Raw genomic sequence first — 18541 nt, 5'->3', positions numbered from 1 at the left:
ACAACATTTCATGGGAGTCCCATCTACTAGCGCTATTTGATGGGCAATAAATATCCCACGCTGTCTTTTGTGAAGAGTAGGTGAGTTATCGCCACACCTTGAACAAATTGCAATTTCCTTTCGCCTTCTGTGGAATATCTGGCCTGGCCAGTTGGTTCATGAAAGACTTTGGTCAAAAAACACTCCCGGAGATGATGGGAATAATTGAGGCTGTTTAAAAAAAAAGAATACGAAATATCTTCAAACATCATCTCCTAACTGTTAGGAACCAGGATCCCACGTGCCGCATCAGCACTCGCTGTAAAGGTCTCACCAATCAGGGATGCCTGACACACATCCACCTGTTTTGGAATTCATTATACAGTTAGAGGTTTCTGAAATGTAAAAGAGAAATAGGATATTGGTTAAAATGCACTTCCAGATCATTGCAATCCATTAAAGGCAATTTGTACACAAACTAATTCCACTTTGTATGCAATTAATTCCACTTTATACACAAACTCATGTGGAATCTATGATTTATGAATCATTGTATGTACCATTTTTGTCCTTTTTTAATTAATTTATTTATTATTGTTATTTTTTTTTAACCAGACTCGGTGGTATACTGTAATGGTTAGAGCATCCGCTCTGAGTCTGGGAGGTCGTGGTTTGAAACCCTGCCAAGTCGTAGCAAAGACTTTTAAAATGATACATGCTGCTTCCTTGCTTGACTTTCAGTATTTAAGAGGTGAAGAGCTTGGACCATCCCCATAGGGTGGCATCCATAGGGAGGAGGAGAAAGGCGGTGCCGTTGTGATGACGCCGGTACCCAGAGCACCCCAGGAAGTGACTGCACTTCCTCCAAGCTTAGTGGCTGTGTGTGTGTGTGTGTGTGTGTGTGTGTGTGTGTGTGTGTGTGTGTGTGTGTGTGTGTGTGTGTGTGTGTGTGTGTGTGTGTGTGTGTGTGTGTGTGTGTGTGTGTGTGTGTCAACTGCACTACGAGCCTCAGATTCTGCAAAAAAAAAAAAAAAAAACTCATTCCACTTTGTACGAAAACTACAAATGAATTCCATTATACACAGCTAATTCCTTTGATTTTGTGTCCATAAGAGGATGTACATGAAAACAATTTAAACCAAAAATGTATCTTCTTGTCTGGTCTTCAAACACGACATATTTACCCTCCAGGCGATTCAGGTCACACACTGCACTTAGTCAGCTGCACCTCATAGCACGTAACAGAACAAAAGGAACGGCAGAAGGGAAGGGGGTAAGCACACCACAAGCAGGGTTGAGGGATAAAATAGAGGAAGACTTGGACAAACGAGGTGTGCGGGGAAGAATGAGTGGTAGGGGAAGACGCATGAGGTGAACAAGATGGATACAGAAGCAAGCTTTCAGGAAAGAAAAACAATGGAAATTTGGGGAAAGAGGTGGGCTTGGGGGGGGGGGAGGGGAAATATGGGTAGAAAAGATCTATCTACCAGAATACACAGTCTACCAGCAACTCCCTCTTTGTGAAACTCCTAAAATCCAGAATCACTGCTCACCTTCACTCATTTGTTCCTCTTTTTTTTACCGCCTGTGGAATAAACTTCCACACTCCCTTCAATCGCATTCATCGCTCCACATCTTCAAGACAGCTGTTCACCACCATTTCAAATCATCCCCCATCCAAAACCATGATCTTTTCTACACCCGTTAAACCACCTTCTTCTGCATCCATATTGTCCACCCCTTGCATTCTCACCTACCCCTCGTCGTTACCTGCATCCCTTGTTCATCAGTCTCTATCTATTTCCCCCCTGCTCCTTCCTTTTGGTATGTTATGTCCTGATCTGTTCTGTGTTATAGCTCTTCCATGAGCCTCGACTATGTGTACAAAACAAAAATGAATTAGAGGGTTACTGGTGGACCATGGTTGCCCTAAGAGCAGAAAGCAGGTGGTAGAAGACAGAGAGTCCACCGACCTATCTGCGATGGGAAAGTGATAGGTGGTCCAGAGACTCAGCTTCATTGCAGGAGATTGCAATGATCTTGAAGGCCTTGGTTTCCATGAGTCAAGCTGAGAAAGGAGTGAGGCAGGGGCACCAGCTCATAAGGGAGAGCAGTACTCCATAAAGCTGTGGATGAAGGCCTTGTAAAGTTCACGTGTGCAAAGGAAGGACTTTGCACAACGGAGGATGCCCAGTTGACGGCTGGCTTTGGAGGCCAATTTAGAAATGTGGCTTGCCCAAATAGATCATGGCTGATCGTGAAACCCAAAAGTTTTAGTGATTGAACTTGTTAAAGAGTGTTAAGAAAGTAGATGTGAGGATTACGGTCATTTCGGAGCGAACGTGTGGGATTTGTCAAGATTGAAAGACATATTCCAAGAGTTTGACCAGTTTTGTGATTTTGTCAATGTCTGAGGAGAGAGAAGAAGCCCATCAATCTGAAGGGTGATGGATGTCACGGCAGAGGGTGGAGTCATCAGAAAAGAGATAAAGAGGATTTTCTAGAGTCTCCTTTAGTTGATAAAATCCAAAATATAATATATGAGTTTCCTTCCAAGTAACTTCACTGCAGGAGTCCATTAGGCCCATCAAAGCCTGTGCTTGTATTGCAAGCATGTGCTTGTTTGGCCATGCTCTATCCTTTTTAAATGCTGAGCGTCGAGCAAGGAAGTAGCATGTACCATTCTGATAGTCACTGGTATGACTCTGCCTGGGTTCAAACCACCGACCTCTAGACTCAGAGCAGACGGACAGATGGTATATTTTGATTGTTTATAATCAAATGTGTTTTCAAACAGCTTGTGTGCTCCTGATAGCGTTGAACTATAGACCTGACCTTGACAGCTTTTTGTGGATGTTCGCACAAGTACATATTATTAACTTGGTTGGTGTTTACTCTTAACTTTCTGATCCCGCCATCATTTGTTTACACCATTTACTTTGTTGTTTAAATTTGTCTCATTTGTGATGTTTTACGAACACATCATCTGAGTGTTAGTGCCGTGGGCAAACATTAATCCGCTTACTCGCTGTGCCATGCCAGTTGTACCACCGGCTCTGACCGGGTGGACCACGGTGGCGGCTCCAGGGCCACTTGGTGGCCTCTGTCAGGGGGATGCAACTGTTCTTCATCGGGCAGTGTTCCGAACGCACTCAGCTCCTCTCCCTCAGTCTCCGCAGAGCCTTCAGCAGTCTGCTCTGCTCCAGCATCGACAGCAGTTGCTGCGCCGACTTCAGCAACAGATGAAGGTATATACGATCATACGATGGGATTGTGGGAATGTTTGGGGGTTTGCGGGGGGTCGGGGGAGTTCATTCGTAAGGGAAGCGGCAATCAGTGATGGTCCTTGTAGTTCGTCTGCAGCCCGTGGTTGTGGGTTAGCATTATTTGTTTCAGGGGTGTGGTGATGCCAAGATGGTTATCGGGTCGTTAAATTTGATGGAAGTGGGTTTTGGGGGAAGTGTAGAATGTCAGGGTAATTTGGATGAGTTGAGGATTGAGGGGGAGATGGTGCTCTTTTTAGATGGTTTGTGAGAGGAGATTAAAGGAACTGGACAAATCAACACCTGGGATGTAATATAGGTATGAACAAATTTGAAGTTTTTACATCTGCCACCAAAGGTGGATGGAGGTTATGTTTTCACTCCTGTCTGTTTGTTTCTTTGTTTGTCTTCGAGTAGGATATCTCAAAAAGTTCGTAACGGATTCAGACAAAATTTGTAGACATGCTGGGTGTGTGACAGGGATGGATTGATTAGATTTTGGTGAGAATCTGGATCCTGATGCGGATCCAGACTATCAGTGTGACGCAAAACTTAAACTGTTTAGCCTGGTGGAGATATGCGCTCTCCTGAGTGCCGTTCTAGTTGTCCATGTAATTACACGTGTGATGTTTTGTTTGTTGTGTAATAACCTTTTACCATTACTCCTGTATTTGATTTCTTGCATTGATAATTGCTTGTTACCAAAACGATTTTGAGGGTTTGTTTTTACTCCACAACTCAAGACAGTACAAAGCATAACAATTTACAATGATTTTGTTTATGGTAGCAGATGTTAACCCCCCCCCACAACCACCCCCATGATGACCGTCTGACGGCGGAAAGTTTCCTCGTATGTATATATGATGTCGCATCGCATGGGTGCCTCCAGGTGCTCCCCACGTTGGTCTTCCATTCGTGCTGAGTTCAAGAGACCTTTTCATATTTTTATTTTGTCTTTTCCCAATGTAGAAATATTATACAAACCACCCACGGCCTTGTGTGAGTGCATTCCACACCATAAGTTTTGAGATTTATCGTTTGTTTTGATTTGTTTTCCTTCCACAAGTAGCCAAGACTTGGCCTGGCCCAATAAGTGACAAATTTGTTTTAGAATGTGAAAAGCCAAAGTAACTTTTTAAACAAAATAAACTTCTGAAAGAATTGAACTTTATTATTAACCAGCTCACTCACCATGCACCACCACCTTCCCAAACCACCACCTTCTCCAGTAACTTTATGCAGTATTTTTCCCATCTATACACCATGATTGTTATCTGACAACAGCTCGGTTCTTTGCCTCCACCACCGAAGGTGAAGGAGGTTATGTTTTTTCAACCCTTTCTGTCTGTCTGTTTGTGTGCTGGATATCTCAAAAAGTTGTGAACGGATTCGGACGAAACGTGAACATGTTGGGTGTGTGACAAGGACAAATTGATTCGATTTTGGTGAAGATCCGGATCCGGATCTGGATACAAGGATTATTTAATTTTTTTTAAGTGCTTCTTCACCATTGAGAGAGAGGGCCAAAAACGATATAGTACTATCTAGAATGATATTTCAAAAATGTATTGGGCCCGATATGTTGTCATGGATCAGGCATTGCGTGGCGGAGATATGCGCTCCACCAAGTGCCCCTCTAGTTTTGTATAAGGTTTGATATCCCAAAATAGTTGTATTCCCAGAGATGATCTTCACATTATTGTTGCCTGTTTTTTTTTTTTTTTCTCTCTAAACACTTGTTGAAGTATTTTTTTTATCACCTCGTAAACAACCATGCTCCTTGGGAGCATGAGCTTGTAGGTTAATGAGGTATTTGCGGACCCATTATGTCATCATATCGTGGTAATGGAACTCAAATTGGATGGCTTGATGACTCGTTCACCACCAGTTGAACAATCATACTAATCTGTTGAGATGTTTAACACTTTCTCGACCAACATCCTCCCTTCTGCTCCCCCACCCCTCTTTATGACCCCTCCCTCTTTTTCTTCAATTTTAATTTTGTCATTTTAACCCTGCTCCACACTTTCATATCTTCTTATTCTTTAGTGGCCACAATTATACCCACATTGTGTGGTTTGGCCGAGGAACGTATTTGGCTGAAGTTTTTCATGAACCAGCTGGCCATGCCTAATGTTCAACTGAAGGTGATTTGAGGTCGGAATTTGTAATTTGTTCTGTATGCTGGCAACGCACCCATAATTCACAAATATTCTGTACGGATGCGAATCTTGGACACCCTTTCGTCGTCCTATCAAAAGCCTTGATCAATTCCATATGCGATGCCTTCGTAAGATTCCCAGCATCACCTGGCGAGATAGAATACCTAACACTTCAATCCTAGATTGCCGTCACATCCAAGGAATTGGGTATTTCCTGATGCAAGCCCAGCTTCACTGGTCAGAACACTTCACACATATAGAAGACCATAGAATACCGAAAGAGCTTTTCTACGGCCAACTTATGTGGTGGACAAAGGAAGCGTTATAAGGACATCCTTTAGTCTACACTCAAGTCTTGTGCCATTCCAGTCGCCACCTGGGAACATCAGGTCAGCTTGGCATAACATTTGCTGCAAAGGCTTAGACCACTTTGAATGTGGGAGACTTGCTATCAAGAGATAGTGGAAGCAAGAAAGGAAAACCTGCCAACTCCTCTCTCCGCAAGGAACAGCCTACATCTTCGCAATGAACAGAACAGCCCAACTTCCCGTCTAACTATGCTTGTAACACTGTGTCGGATCAATGAAGGAAAGGACAACCGAGACAGATTTTAAACATCAACAAACAATTACACACACACACACACACACACACACACACACACACACACACACACACACACACACACACACACACACACACACACACACACACACACACACACACACACATAAAAGCAAGTATTTATAGGCAAAAAGAAAAGGCCCAAGAGAGCAAATTTAACCCTAACACATATTCGTATGCAATCTTATTTACACAAAAGACATATGGCCCTCATTCAATCTGGGGAGAAGAAAAGAAAAGTACGGAGTGTGGGGTCGACTCCTACCCTCACCTCACACAGCACAACCAGGCTGTGCCAGTCAAAATAGACTGCGGGGGAGGATGGTGAAGATGAGCAGTGGAGTGGCGATGGGATGCTGCAGCTGCATTTCTGAGGCATCCAGAACAAGTAGGCAAGTCCTCTCCGGTGTCCTAGATATGCCAACAACTAGCAGCTCTTTCTGTTGTGCCTACAAGATCAGCAGCTCTCCACAAACCAAGCCGTGATCTGGGCTTTCTTCCTGCCCTCCTCCACATTATGACCCCCCCTCTCTTCTCACACTCTGCACACCTTCCTCCTCGCCGGACAAGCTTTTGTCATCTCCTCCCGTACACTCTCTGGTCTTCTTCCGACTCACTGGATATGGCTTTCGAGGACGAGGACGAAGAACAGCTTCCGAGGCAACTCTGTTCCGCACACTCTCTATCCACTTCCTCTACTCTTCTGCGCACCTGTCTGCTCCTCTCCGGACAAGCTTTTAGGACACAGACGAGGACCAGCTCTAAGCTCTTTTCTCCTCACAGAACATAGTTCTCTCATCATCCCTCTCTCATGTGAGCCCCACTCTCATTGGTGTGCATTCGATGTGGGCTTGTCCATGACGCAGCTTGTGGAAAATGCTTCTGTTTCTGAAGGAAGTTTCAACGCAACCTTCACCCCTCCTTTCACACAGGAAAGATGCAGAAGGTGCCTCTTAGCCCCTCTCTGTACGCCACTGTACAATACATGCAAGATGTGCTGCACTTTATTACGTTTGGGAAGAGTGTTGCACTCCATGCCAAAATTTGTGTTTTCAAGTTAATAACTGACTTTGTGAGTGTAATAATGTACTACTTTGATTATTATTGTTGCAAAATCATGCAAAGTATTATTAATTACACTACCGGTCAGAAGTTTTAGAACGCCCCCATTTATTTAAGCAGTTTAATGTTTCAATGTACTCTAAAATCAAAGCATAGAACAAATAAACAATTGCAGATAAAAAAGAAATCATGGAATCGTTTTGTTGAACAAATTTTAATCAAAAATTTTCACTCGTCAGTCGCCACCTTTTGCAGATAAAACAGCCGAACATACTCGTGGGATTCTTTCTTCAATGGAAATAAAATATTGTTCGGAAAGTTCTTCCCAACACTGTTGCAGAAGTTCCCACAAATGTGTTGCACTTGTAGGTTGCTTTGCTTTCACCCTTCTGTCCAGTTCATCCCAAACCAGCTCGATGGGGTTTAAGTCTGGAGACTGTGCTGGCCATTCCATGATTTGAAGCCTACCATCTTCTTCTTTTCTTCTAAGGTAGTTCTGACATTGCCTGGAGGTGTATTTTGGGTCGTTATCTTGCTGTAGCATGAACCCCTGACCAACTTGGCGTAGACCAGAGGGTATTGCATGGCACTGCAAAATGCGGTTTGTAACCCTTTTGGTTCAGGGTGCCAGTCACTCTGTTCAAGTCGCCGACTCTGGATCCAGCAAAAGAGCCCCAGATCATCACGCTTCCTCCTCCATGTTTGACAGTTGGTGTCACACACTGAGGAACCATCCTTTCGCCGACTCGACGGCGTACCAAAACCCTGCGTAATGAACCGAAGATTTCAAATTTTGATTCATCGGTCCATAAGACCTTCTTCCAGTTTTCAGTAGTCCACTGGTGGTACTTCATGGCCCAGGCAAGCCTCTTTTTCTTATTTTGCCATCTTAGCAATGGCTTTCTTACTGCCACTCGACCTGTCAAACCTGCAGCTCGAAGTCTTCTCTTCACAGTTGAAACTGAGACTTCCTTACTTCGACCAGTGTTAAGCTGTGCTTGAAGCTGCTGTCCTGTGAACCGCCTATCACGCAAGCTGTTGACTCTCAGAAACTTGTCTTCTGATTGTGTTGTGGCTTTGGGTCTGCCAGACCTCTTCCTCTGTAAGAGTTTCCTCCAGTTTCCAAGTGCCTTTTGATGGTGTAGGAAACTGTACTCACTGACACCTTGGCTTACTTTGCAATTTCTCTTAAGGAAAGACTGACACTTTTAAAGGTTACAATGGTCTGTCTGTCTTCCTTTGTTAATTGTCTTTTTCTCACCATTATGATAGCAATATACTACTTCCTGCAGTGCAATATTGTCCAAATAATGCTTCAGAGGGAGTAGTAACACAGTTTGTTCCAACACTGCTTTTATACAGACAGAGGATTTGTAACTAATCAAGAAAAATTGGGACACCTGAAGGAATTATTTGCATCAACTTTCAAGGCTTAATTTACTTCCATTGCTGCAGAACAGCTGCAGTTGCGAATCCATTACTTGTTCCCTGATATGGGCCTTTTTTAACATCTCTGAAATTTACATTATTTTTCAGTTTTTGGAAACCTAAGCTTTTTTTTTAACCTCTGGCAGTTTACCGCTTTGCTTTGTACGATTTCAGGTTATTCACTGGACTTGAACTGCTTAAATTTCAGTAAAAACTGGAAAAATGGAGGTGTTCTAAAACTTCTGACCAGTCGTGTATATTTGTCATATCACTTCGCTTATGTACCAGCACTCATGCTTGCATTCCTGTGTAGGGTCTTGATTCCAAATGTCGAGTTTTCTTCTTGTCCCACAGCAACCATGCCTGTTGGAGGAGGAAGTTCAGAACCCATCGGCAACAGGGCGAGTCGATGGTGTGGGGGATGACAACAGCTTGCATTGTTCCAGCCATAGTGGTGCCATCCTGGGAGATCCGGTCACTGATACTATTAGGAATGGTGATGAGGAACCAATTGGGCAACAGGAAATGGAGATTCAAGTGACGGAGAAACGGCAGCCAATTGCCTTCCAGCAGGTGATACTTAATACGGCATTGCACAATTCATAAGGGAAAATGGCTCGATTAGTCCTTTTTAATAAACTATCACTACATTGCTGGAAAACCTCAATTGATAATTTTGTTTATTGCCTCTGATTCATGAATTTAAAACTGGGCCTTGCTTGTGCACCAACCTTGATGGGGAGAAGGGGTGGAGGTGTGTTATTTTGGTAGAAAATTGTGTCTTGTGATTTGCTTGCATGTGAACTTTAAATCTTTATGGAAGCATCTCAGCCTCTTGTGAGTGCTGACATCCTCGATATTGGCAGCACTGACTTGAACCATTGGCATTGCAAAGCAATTGCACAAAGATACACAAGGCATTTGGATGCAGGGGGAGGCCATTTGGTCTCTCAAACCTGCATGACATCTACACCATATTCATTCATTGTAACATTTTATAAACTTAAATTCCTTGGGGGAGGGGGATGGAGGAGTGGGGATAAGAACGGTGGAGCAAGCACAGACCTCACCAGGGTGATATCGAGTGTTAGGGTTAGGATTCACATCAGCCAAACGGCCGAGACACTCCGAGCTGGAATAAAAGCCTATTCACTCTGATACCAACCTTGAATTTGAAGTGCCAATGGCCGGTCGAGTGGAGCGCAGGGCACCTTGCCCCGCCGGGGTCACAATCAAATGAAGCACCCACCACCCAAATATTCTCAAAAAGGATTTAAAGTAAACACGACTATTTTCACACAGCAATCGAGAACCATTCGAGGAACTCAAATTCATTTGATTGTGTGTAATAATTATAAATGGAAAGGGGAAGGAACAATGAAGGCTCTCATTGCAATATTATAAACAGATAAGGTATACTTTATCGCTGCCCGTTCGGGCATGGTGAGTCCAGTAGGGCATGTCAGAGGCATGCAGTGGCCGTGGTCCTGCAGGACAATAGGATAGCTGGCACAATGCTAGGGATGCAGCCTGGATGGAAGTGGAGCGGATGCCATGATAGCGGGAGGTGCTTGCCTTTTCTTCCCACCTGGTCAGCTATGCATTCGCCGAACTGCCGTAGATGTGACCTCATCCGTACCCCAGACCAGACATACTGAATTCTCGTTTTCCAGCCCTTTTACAATCTCGAGTTGCACCCCGCCCCATGACGTCACATAGCCCCGCCTGCTCTGTGCTCTGTGGTCATTAAGGCGCCACTCAAGCTGAAGCCCTGCCCCTAAACTTTTTGGACTGCCCAAATGTTTGAGGCTTGGCGAGAGCGCAAATGAACATGTGTCCTTGTTGGCACTCAAGGCCGCTATCTTTTAAAAGGACATAAAGAACATATTTATGGATGATAAAACACCAAGAAACTATAACGGCACTCAGTAGAGCGCATAACTCCGCCAGGCCGAACGGTTTACATTTTGTATACCACTGATAGGCCGGATCTGTATCTGGACCTCCAAAATTGAATTGGCTTGTTCTTGTCACTTACCCAACTCCTGCATCAATTTTTTTTAATCCGAATCTGTCCTCAACTTTTTGAGATATCCTGTACACAGACAGACAAACAGATGGGTGAAAACATAACCTCCGTCCACCTTCGGTGTCAGAGGTAAAAAGGGGCTGAGGGAGAAGTGGTTTTCGACATGAACATTGGGAGGGAGACGACATGCTTTCTATGTGATTATCAATGCATATTCCTGTTGTAGTTCATGCAGTTCAGTTGCAGTTCAACCATGAACTAAGGGAAATAACTATTTTAATCCATACATTCTTAGCTGCTGCAAATGCCTGGTGTTGGCGCAGTGGTTAGAGCAGCGGCTTGGGATCCAAAAGGTCCTGAGTTCAAGCCCCGTTGGGCCACTGAATTAATACACCAGGGGGTTGACTCAGCCTGTCATCCTTCCGAGGTCGGCGAAATGAGTACCAGTATACTGGGCCAGTGTATACCCCGGTTAAAATAGGTGTACCATATCCCTGTGTCGTGAGAGGCGACCAGGGTTGCGTCAGGAAGGGCATCCGGCGTAAAACCTGTGCCAAATCACGATGCGGATCATACGGATGATCCGCTGTGGCGACCCCTAACGGGAGCAGCCGAAAGAAGAAGAAGAAGATTCTTAGCTGCTGCAAGTCATTTCTGCAAATATATATATATATATATATATATATATATATATATATATATATATATATATATATATATATATATATATATATATATATATATATATATATCTTCTTCTTTCGACTGCTCCCGTTAGGGGTCGCCACAGCGGATCATCCGTATGATCCGCATAGTGATTTGGCACATGTTTTACGCCGGATGCCCTTCCTGACGCAACCCTGGTCGCCTCTTACGACACAGGGATATGGTACACCTATTTTAACCGGGGTATACACCGGCCCAGTACACTGGTACTCACTTCGCCGACCTTGGAAGGATGGCAGGCTGAGTCAACCCCCTGGTGTATTCATTCAGTGGCCCAACGGGGCTTGAACTCAGGACCTTTTGGATCCCAAGCCGTTGCCCTAACCACTGCGCCAACACCAGGCTCATATATGTATATATATGTATATATATATATATATATATATATATATATATATATATATATATATATATATATATACATACATACATACATACATACATACATACATACATACATACATACATACATACATACATACATACATACATACATACATACATACATACACACACACACAGATGTTTGGTACTAGAGAACTTTAATATGGATACAAACAAACGCTACATAATAGTGACCGAAGCTTTTCGTGCCACACTCTTCGGGGTAAAAATCGCAGCAAGTGAAGAAGGAAGTGAAGGCGTGTGCTTTATATGCATGGCTCATTAAGGTAGACGTAATGATGTCACAGTTAATCCGAACGCCCATTGGTCAGCTCATCATCTTCACCTCGAGCTCCCATTGGCTGGAGCAGAGTTCGTCGATGATTGACGTTTGCGACCACATCCTGGAGAGAGGGGGGATGGGTCTCCCCTAAGGTCCATTCACCATTTGTTACCGTACTTCCCTTGATCTTTACATGCTGAAAGAGACACAGAGATCTTACAAATTCCTTTTGACGACATAATATTGGATCGGTGGTAAGGATGAAGGTTGCTTCTAACATACGTAAATGAAACGAGCTCCTACCTCGGCTCAATATCCTGAACATATCTGCATTGTACTGGTCTGCACAGATCGGGTTGGCAACCAGGTGCTGTGCAATGGCAGATGAAGCAGGTACAGTGGCCGGTGGTTGCTGGATATTTCTACATGCTCGCACTGGTTGTGTTCTCACCCTCACAATCTTTCTTCGAATCGCCAAGGGGACGTGTTGTTTGATCCGATCAGCCAATCTTGGTGTTGTGCGGCCCACGTACCGAGCTTCACATCGGCACTTAAACTCATAAATAACATTGCTGGTTTGTGAGGTGGGTAGCACATCCTTGTTGACTGACGTCAGCAAACGGCGAGAGGTAAAGATTACTCGGGGTTGCACAGCCAGAAACGTGTTGGACACAATATGTTTGATTTGTACTTCAAAACCTTCGTAATAATTGCCCTTTCCAGGGCATCCTGATAGAGACTGGACATTTGTCCGGACCAATCTTCCGATCTTTTGTCGTGTTTAGAAACTTGTGTATGTATCCCTTAACTATATGCTCAGGATAACCATTCTCACCGAGTATATTCATGATTTTGTCGATTTCAGCAGGAAGATTACAAGGTGAACAAATCCTCTGTGCTCTGTTAACCAGGATATTGATTAAGGCGATTTTGTACCTCGTAGAGCTGTAGGAGTCCCAGCGAGTATACTGCCCTGTGAAAGTCGGCTTCCGGTAGACGGATATTGTGAAACCAAGGTTGAATCTATCAACCAACACGTCCAAAAACGGTAATGTGTTTGACGATTCCAGCTCCATGGTAAACTTCAGCGCTGGATGGAGAGTGTTGAGCCATGCCTGGAAATTGTCACATGCCGTCCGAGACTCCAACGAAACAAAAATGTCATCAACATACCGATAGTATACGATGGGGGAATCGAACCCTTGCGGACCAGTCAGTTTCTGCATTTCATGATAGCCTACAAAGATATTTGCAAGAGCTGGGCCTAATTGAGAACCCATGGCCACACCATCTGTTTGAACATGCATCATGTTGTTAAAACTGAATTCCACCTCCCTTGTTGCTGTGTTCATTAATTCAATGAAAACGTGTTCCGAGATCATCGGTTGTTCCAGATCGGTGTAATACAGCAAACGTGCGCATCTCTCAATCGTCTCCGTCAATGGAACATTCGTGAACAAGCTTTTAATATCAAAGGATGCCATGATGTTGTCCTCACTTGTCGGTGTTTTGCTCTAATTGATTCTGCAAATGTGAAGGAATCCTTAACCACGAAATGAGAAAGTGAATCCAATACTGGTTGCAGTACCTCTCCCAACCACTTGGCAAGTTCATGTTGTGCTGATCGCACCAGGGACAGTATCGGTCTTAGAGGGATATTCTCCTTGTGAATCTTCAGCAGGCCGTACATTCTTGGACGTTGGGCTCCAACAGGTTTAATTCTGTCGTACATCTCCTTTGATAGTTCTCCACGTTTAAGAAGCTGCAACAGTCGTTTGACGATCTGACCTTACACCTGAGGCGTGCAATCATGTTCCGTTACACCGCCCAGATATTTAAATTTGGTTTCATCTTTCAGGATATCCATCATCTTGTCGATGTAATCAATCTTATTCATGATTACCACTCCGGTGTCTTTATCCGGTTTACAGATGTGAATGGCAGCATTCCTCCTCAATCCTTGTATTTCCAAGAGTACATCCTGTTGCATGTGAAAATCCACTACGTCATTCGGGATACCATTGACGGAGACAATTGAAATATGCATACATTTGCTGTATCACACCGATCTGGAACAACCGATGATCTCGGAACACGTCTTCGTTGAATTAATGAACACAGCAACAAGGGAGGTGGAATTCAGTTTTAACATAATATGTGCTCCACATGAGCTCCCATCCGCAGCTGTGGTCGTTACGCCACTCTGGCCGTGCCACCAACCCCACCCTGGTTTGGCACATCCTGAGCACCGTGCGTCACTCTGTGCTACTCAGCAAGGCCCGCTCCTGCATGCTTGGCGGTCTGGCCCTTTTCTCCATGGCTCTTTGGGAATCCATTTACCCTCCAATTTACCTTACTGTTCCATCCCCCTCAATATGGCTTTATGGAACGTTAAAATGTGTCAAAACAGCATCGTTTTCTTTTTAACCGTTGGTTCCTTTGGTTCCGAGGTGGTGGATTCTTAACAGAGGAGTCCGAAGTGATGGCCCACTGGGCCGGTTACTTTGAGCGGCTGTATCAGACTGATCCACCAGCTGTTGTGTTGGATGTCAGGGGTGTCACTATCCCCATTGCTGACCCTCCAATCAACTGTGATTCCCCTTCGTTTGAAGAAACACAGACTGCGGCGAACCGGTTTAAATGGGGGTAAAGCTCCTGGGAATTGTGGCATCCATGCTGAACTTCTCAAGGCTGGTGGAAATGCTGTACTCATGTCGTTACATGCAGTTCTGTGCTCTTCCTGGAAGGCAGGCATCATCCCAACTGACTGGAAGAGAGGCCTTGTTGTCCCTCTCTGGAAAGGGAAGGGTGATCGCCAGGACTGCAACAACTACTGAGGGGTGACGCTGTTCTCAGTGCCGGGCAAGGTCTTTGCTCAGATAATTCTTGACAGGGTTCGCCACCATCTGCTTGAGCACCAGCACCCAGAGCAGTCAGGCTTTTCACCAAAGAGCTCAATGATTGACCGTATCCTTGCTCTTCGGGTCATCACCCAATGCAGGCGAGAGTTTCGGCAGGGCTGCTTACAGCTTATGTTGATCTTTGCAAAGCATTCGATTCAGTGAATCAGGATATCATCTGTAGGATTATTTATCTTCGTGGGGTGCCACCAAAGCTGATCAATCTGATGTCTGAACTTTACTCTGGTACTGAGAGTGCTGTGAGATGTGGTGATACAACCTCTGACTTATTTCTGATTGTTACTAGGGTTCATCAGGCGTGTGTACTGGCCCCCACACTTTTCAGCGCTTGTATGAACTGGATTCTGGGAAGGATGTCTGAGAGATCAAGCTACGGTGCATCGTTTGGGAATGTCAAGATCTTTGACCTTGATTTCGCAGATGATGCAGTCATCTTTGCAGCGACTCTGTCCTTTTGGGGGCCCTTGAGGTGCTGAATGAGGTGTCAGAGCCACTGGGATTACGGGTTTCCTTGGTCAAAACTAAGATCCAGGCTTTCAATGACATCTTGGATGCTGGAATCTTGTCTGTTTCTGTTTGTTGTGAGGATGTTGAGGTCACGGAGAGATTCACTTACCTTGGTGGTGACATTCATGTCTCTGCTAGCTGTGACCAGAGGTCAATAGACATCTGGGTCAAGCCTGGGGAGTCATGGATTCACTGGATCATGGGGTGTGGCGCTATCAGTATCTGTGCAGGAGGATTAAAAGTCCGAGTCTTCAGGTCCTTGGTGCTTCCAGTCTTGCTCTATGGATGTGAGACTTGGACTCTGACCAGGGATCTGAGATGGAGACTTCCTTTGGTACCAGGTCTCTTCGGAGAATACTTGGCTATTGCTGGTCGGACTTTGTGTCCAACAAGCGGTTGCTGAGAGAGACTCAAATGAAATTTGTTACCTGCATTGTCCATGAGTGTCAGCTGTGGCTGTATGGACATGTGGCTCGTTTTCCTGATACTGATCCCGCTCACCAGATTCTCTCAGCGAGGGAGCCTCTTGAATGAAGGAGGATAATGGGTCGACCATGTGCCTCGTGGTTGCAGCAGGTTGATCAGTATCTCAAGGAGATGGGGATGGACCAGGCATCTGCCTGGGGGATGGCCAGATAGAGGCCCCTGAAGTACCGGTGGAAAGTGGACACAGCGACGCGCCGCTCTGGTGCATGCTCCCATACCTGACCTACCTACCTGACCTCTATAATACCCAATTGGAGCATATCAAATCCTCTAATCTATCTATGCAAATGCCTGCATGCACGCATGCTCGTTCAAGCAGCAACCTCTGCTCCCCTCTGGTCTGCTCACCCTGAACCAGACTTGAACCTGCACCACTATGGGGAAGCCTTTTCAATTTATATCCCATATCGTCAGCCTCTGATGGCCCCCCCAAATGTATTCCTTCAACCTCCTCGTGATCCATTCTAATCATGCCCACACTCATCGGCGCAATGCTCACTCTCTCATCTGCACTCACGTGCGTGCACTCTTGCTGGCATGTACGGAGCACGTGACCTCAATCTCCTGCACTGATGGCTTGGCCTGCACTGAAGTGCACACATCACAAACCGATGGGTCGATCTCCACCACGCACTTTTGTGCCGTGGACATGAATCTGGACAGCGAGCGGCTCACCCTCACTTGCATGCAGCTTCGACCTCATGGCACATCCGCTTGTCGCATGCCAAAGCACACAGCTCGCGAGACAGCCACGCCATCTCCATCACTCCGACCCATTCCGTCGGCCCGGGTGTGAGTTAAAATGGTGTGCATGCAGGACTCGCATACTGCACACATGTAACCACACATGCAGTCACACAAACACCCCTGCAGAATGGCCCCGTATGAATCCTAGACTCCCTGTTTATTGCCCATTCACATCTCCAACCCTGCCATGAGCTGTATCATCAACAACATTATATCAGCCAATGTCGGCAATGCTGACAAGTACGACCCACCATCTGTGCTGCGTTTTCCCCGGGGATGGGGTGGTAGCCATCAATCACTGTGGGTGCCTCTATTGCGTCTTTACTGCTCCCTCTCCCACATTTATTCTCGGACGCAGTTTTTTTCCATTCCCTCAAACACACCCTCCTGAACTTGCTAGTCTTGGTTATACATAACTGCTCTTATTTAAACTTCACCTTTGCTTCGCTCCTTTCCAAATTTGTGGTGCTGCTGATTGCTCACCAGGACCAATCTTACTCCGGACTTTAAATATTGCAATGTTGGGGGGGGGGGGCTACTTCCACTTCTGACACCAAACCAACCCTTGACCCTGAAGCCGATGAGCCACAGAAAATTCCGTGGCATGACAGGTTGCAAATCAACCACAAATCCCCATTGTGTCCCCAAGCGGTGTCCCCAGGTGAAGCAATCTCAGCATTGCCCAGATAAAAAAGGAAATTGTAATACCTTCTGCCACCGCTAGGAGGCGCTACATGGTACACATTTAAATAGAGAATTTATGCCCCCCCTCCCCCCCCCCCCCGCCCACAACATCCACGCTTGAGGCCGCGGACACAAAGCCTATGTTACCGCCCTGATACTGATCCCGCTCACCAGATTCTCTCAGCGAGGGAGCCTCATGAATGAAGGAGGCTAATGGGTCGACCATGTGCCTCGTGGTTGCAGCAGGTTGATCAGTATCTCAAGGAGATGGGGATGGACCAGGCATCTGCCTGGGGGATGGCCAGATGGAGGCCCCTGAAGTACCGGTGGAAAGTGGACACAGCGACGCGCTGCTCTGGTGCATGCTCCCATACCCCCCCCCCTCACACACACACACACACACACACACACACACACACACACACACACACACACACACACACACACACACACACACACACACACACACACACAGTTGTATTACCCCGAGTTTGGAGTTTGTAACTTAAAAGATGTGGCTGTGAGAGAGAATGAATGAATGGATTTTATATATACTGTATTGATTTTTTTTAACTGTCGAATTATAAAATAACTTTGTAATAACATAATGTAATTTCCTTGCTTATTTTAACTCGTTTCATAATAGGTCATGCTAAATTTGAGAAACTTTTGGCCAGAAGCATAAATATGTTATATGTTAAAGATCGTACATTGTTGGAATACTCTCATGCTCCTTTGACTCATTTTTGTCTGCAGTTTGAAAGTAGATTTAATAAGTGATCCCCTATGTCATTTCATCACAACAAAAATGCTTACCAATTAGAACAACAAACATGTATGCCTTCCTGGAGACCCTCTTATATGATCAAAGTTGTGTAGAAAATGCAGATTGTATAGACAGTGGAAACGTTATCATAAAATATGGCATGATTGAATTTCAACAATAATAATGTAACTCGATGATTAAAATTTCCAAAGGTGGCAACATGATAGCTCATTTTGTAACACGATCCCCTTTGAGCAGTCTTCATGGAAAGCACCCAATGTTAGCCTGGTTGACCCTTGTCTTTTCACTCCTCTCTATACTTCAATTTATAGAGGTTGAGAAGCTAGTTAAAACATGGCAAACATTCATTAAATGGGAGAAATTGTATCCAGCTAAAACTCCCACCTGGGCCGATGCAGAGAGCAGGTCCTTTATTGCAGGAGTGAATGTTTACCGACATTGAGTCCATGAACCTGGCTGTCTCAGGTTT

At 45.0% G+C, this 18541-nt stretch overlaps 1 protein-coding gene across 12 annotated transcripts in view; it reads left to right on the top strand.

Moving 5' to 3' along the window:
- The window catches only part of LOC147030249 (histone deacetylase 4-like), a 168574-nt gene that overhangs the window by 111323 nt on the left and 38710 nt on the right, over window positions 1–18541 (top strand). For all 12 annotated transcript variants that reach the window (XR_015056279.1, XR_015056277.1, XR_015056278.1 and 9 more), the window contains 2 exons: window positions 3022–3227; window positions 8873–9091. Coding sequence is in view for 9 of the 12 variants with exons in the window: in XM_085874116.1 (XP_085730242.1) it covers window positions 3022–3227; window positions 8873–9091 (425 nt within the window). In the remaining 3 variants the exon portion in view is untranslated. The remainder of the gene's footprint in view (window positions 1–3021; window positions 3228–8872; window positions 9092–18541) is intronic.

This window comes from Eptatretus burgeri, chromosome 3 (genome assembly GCF_056783735.1).
Source record: "Eptatretus burgeri isolate ZD-2024b chromosome 3, Ebu_testis_v1, whole genome shotgun sequence".
Lineage (NCBI taxonomy): Eukaryota > Metazoa > Chordata > Myxini > Myxiniformes > Myxinidae > Eptatretus > Eptatretus burgeri.
Note: the sequence above shows the minus strand (reverse complement) of the source record. Positions and strands in the feature narration are given on the sequence as shown.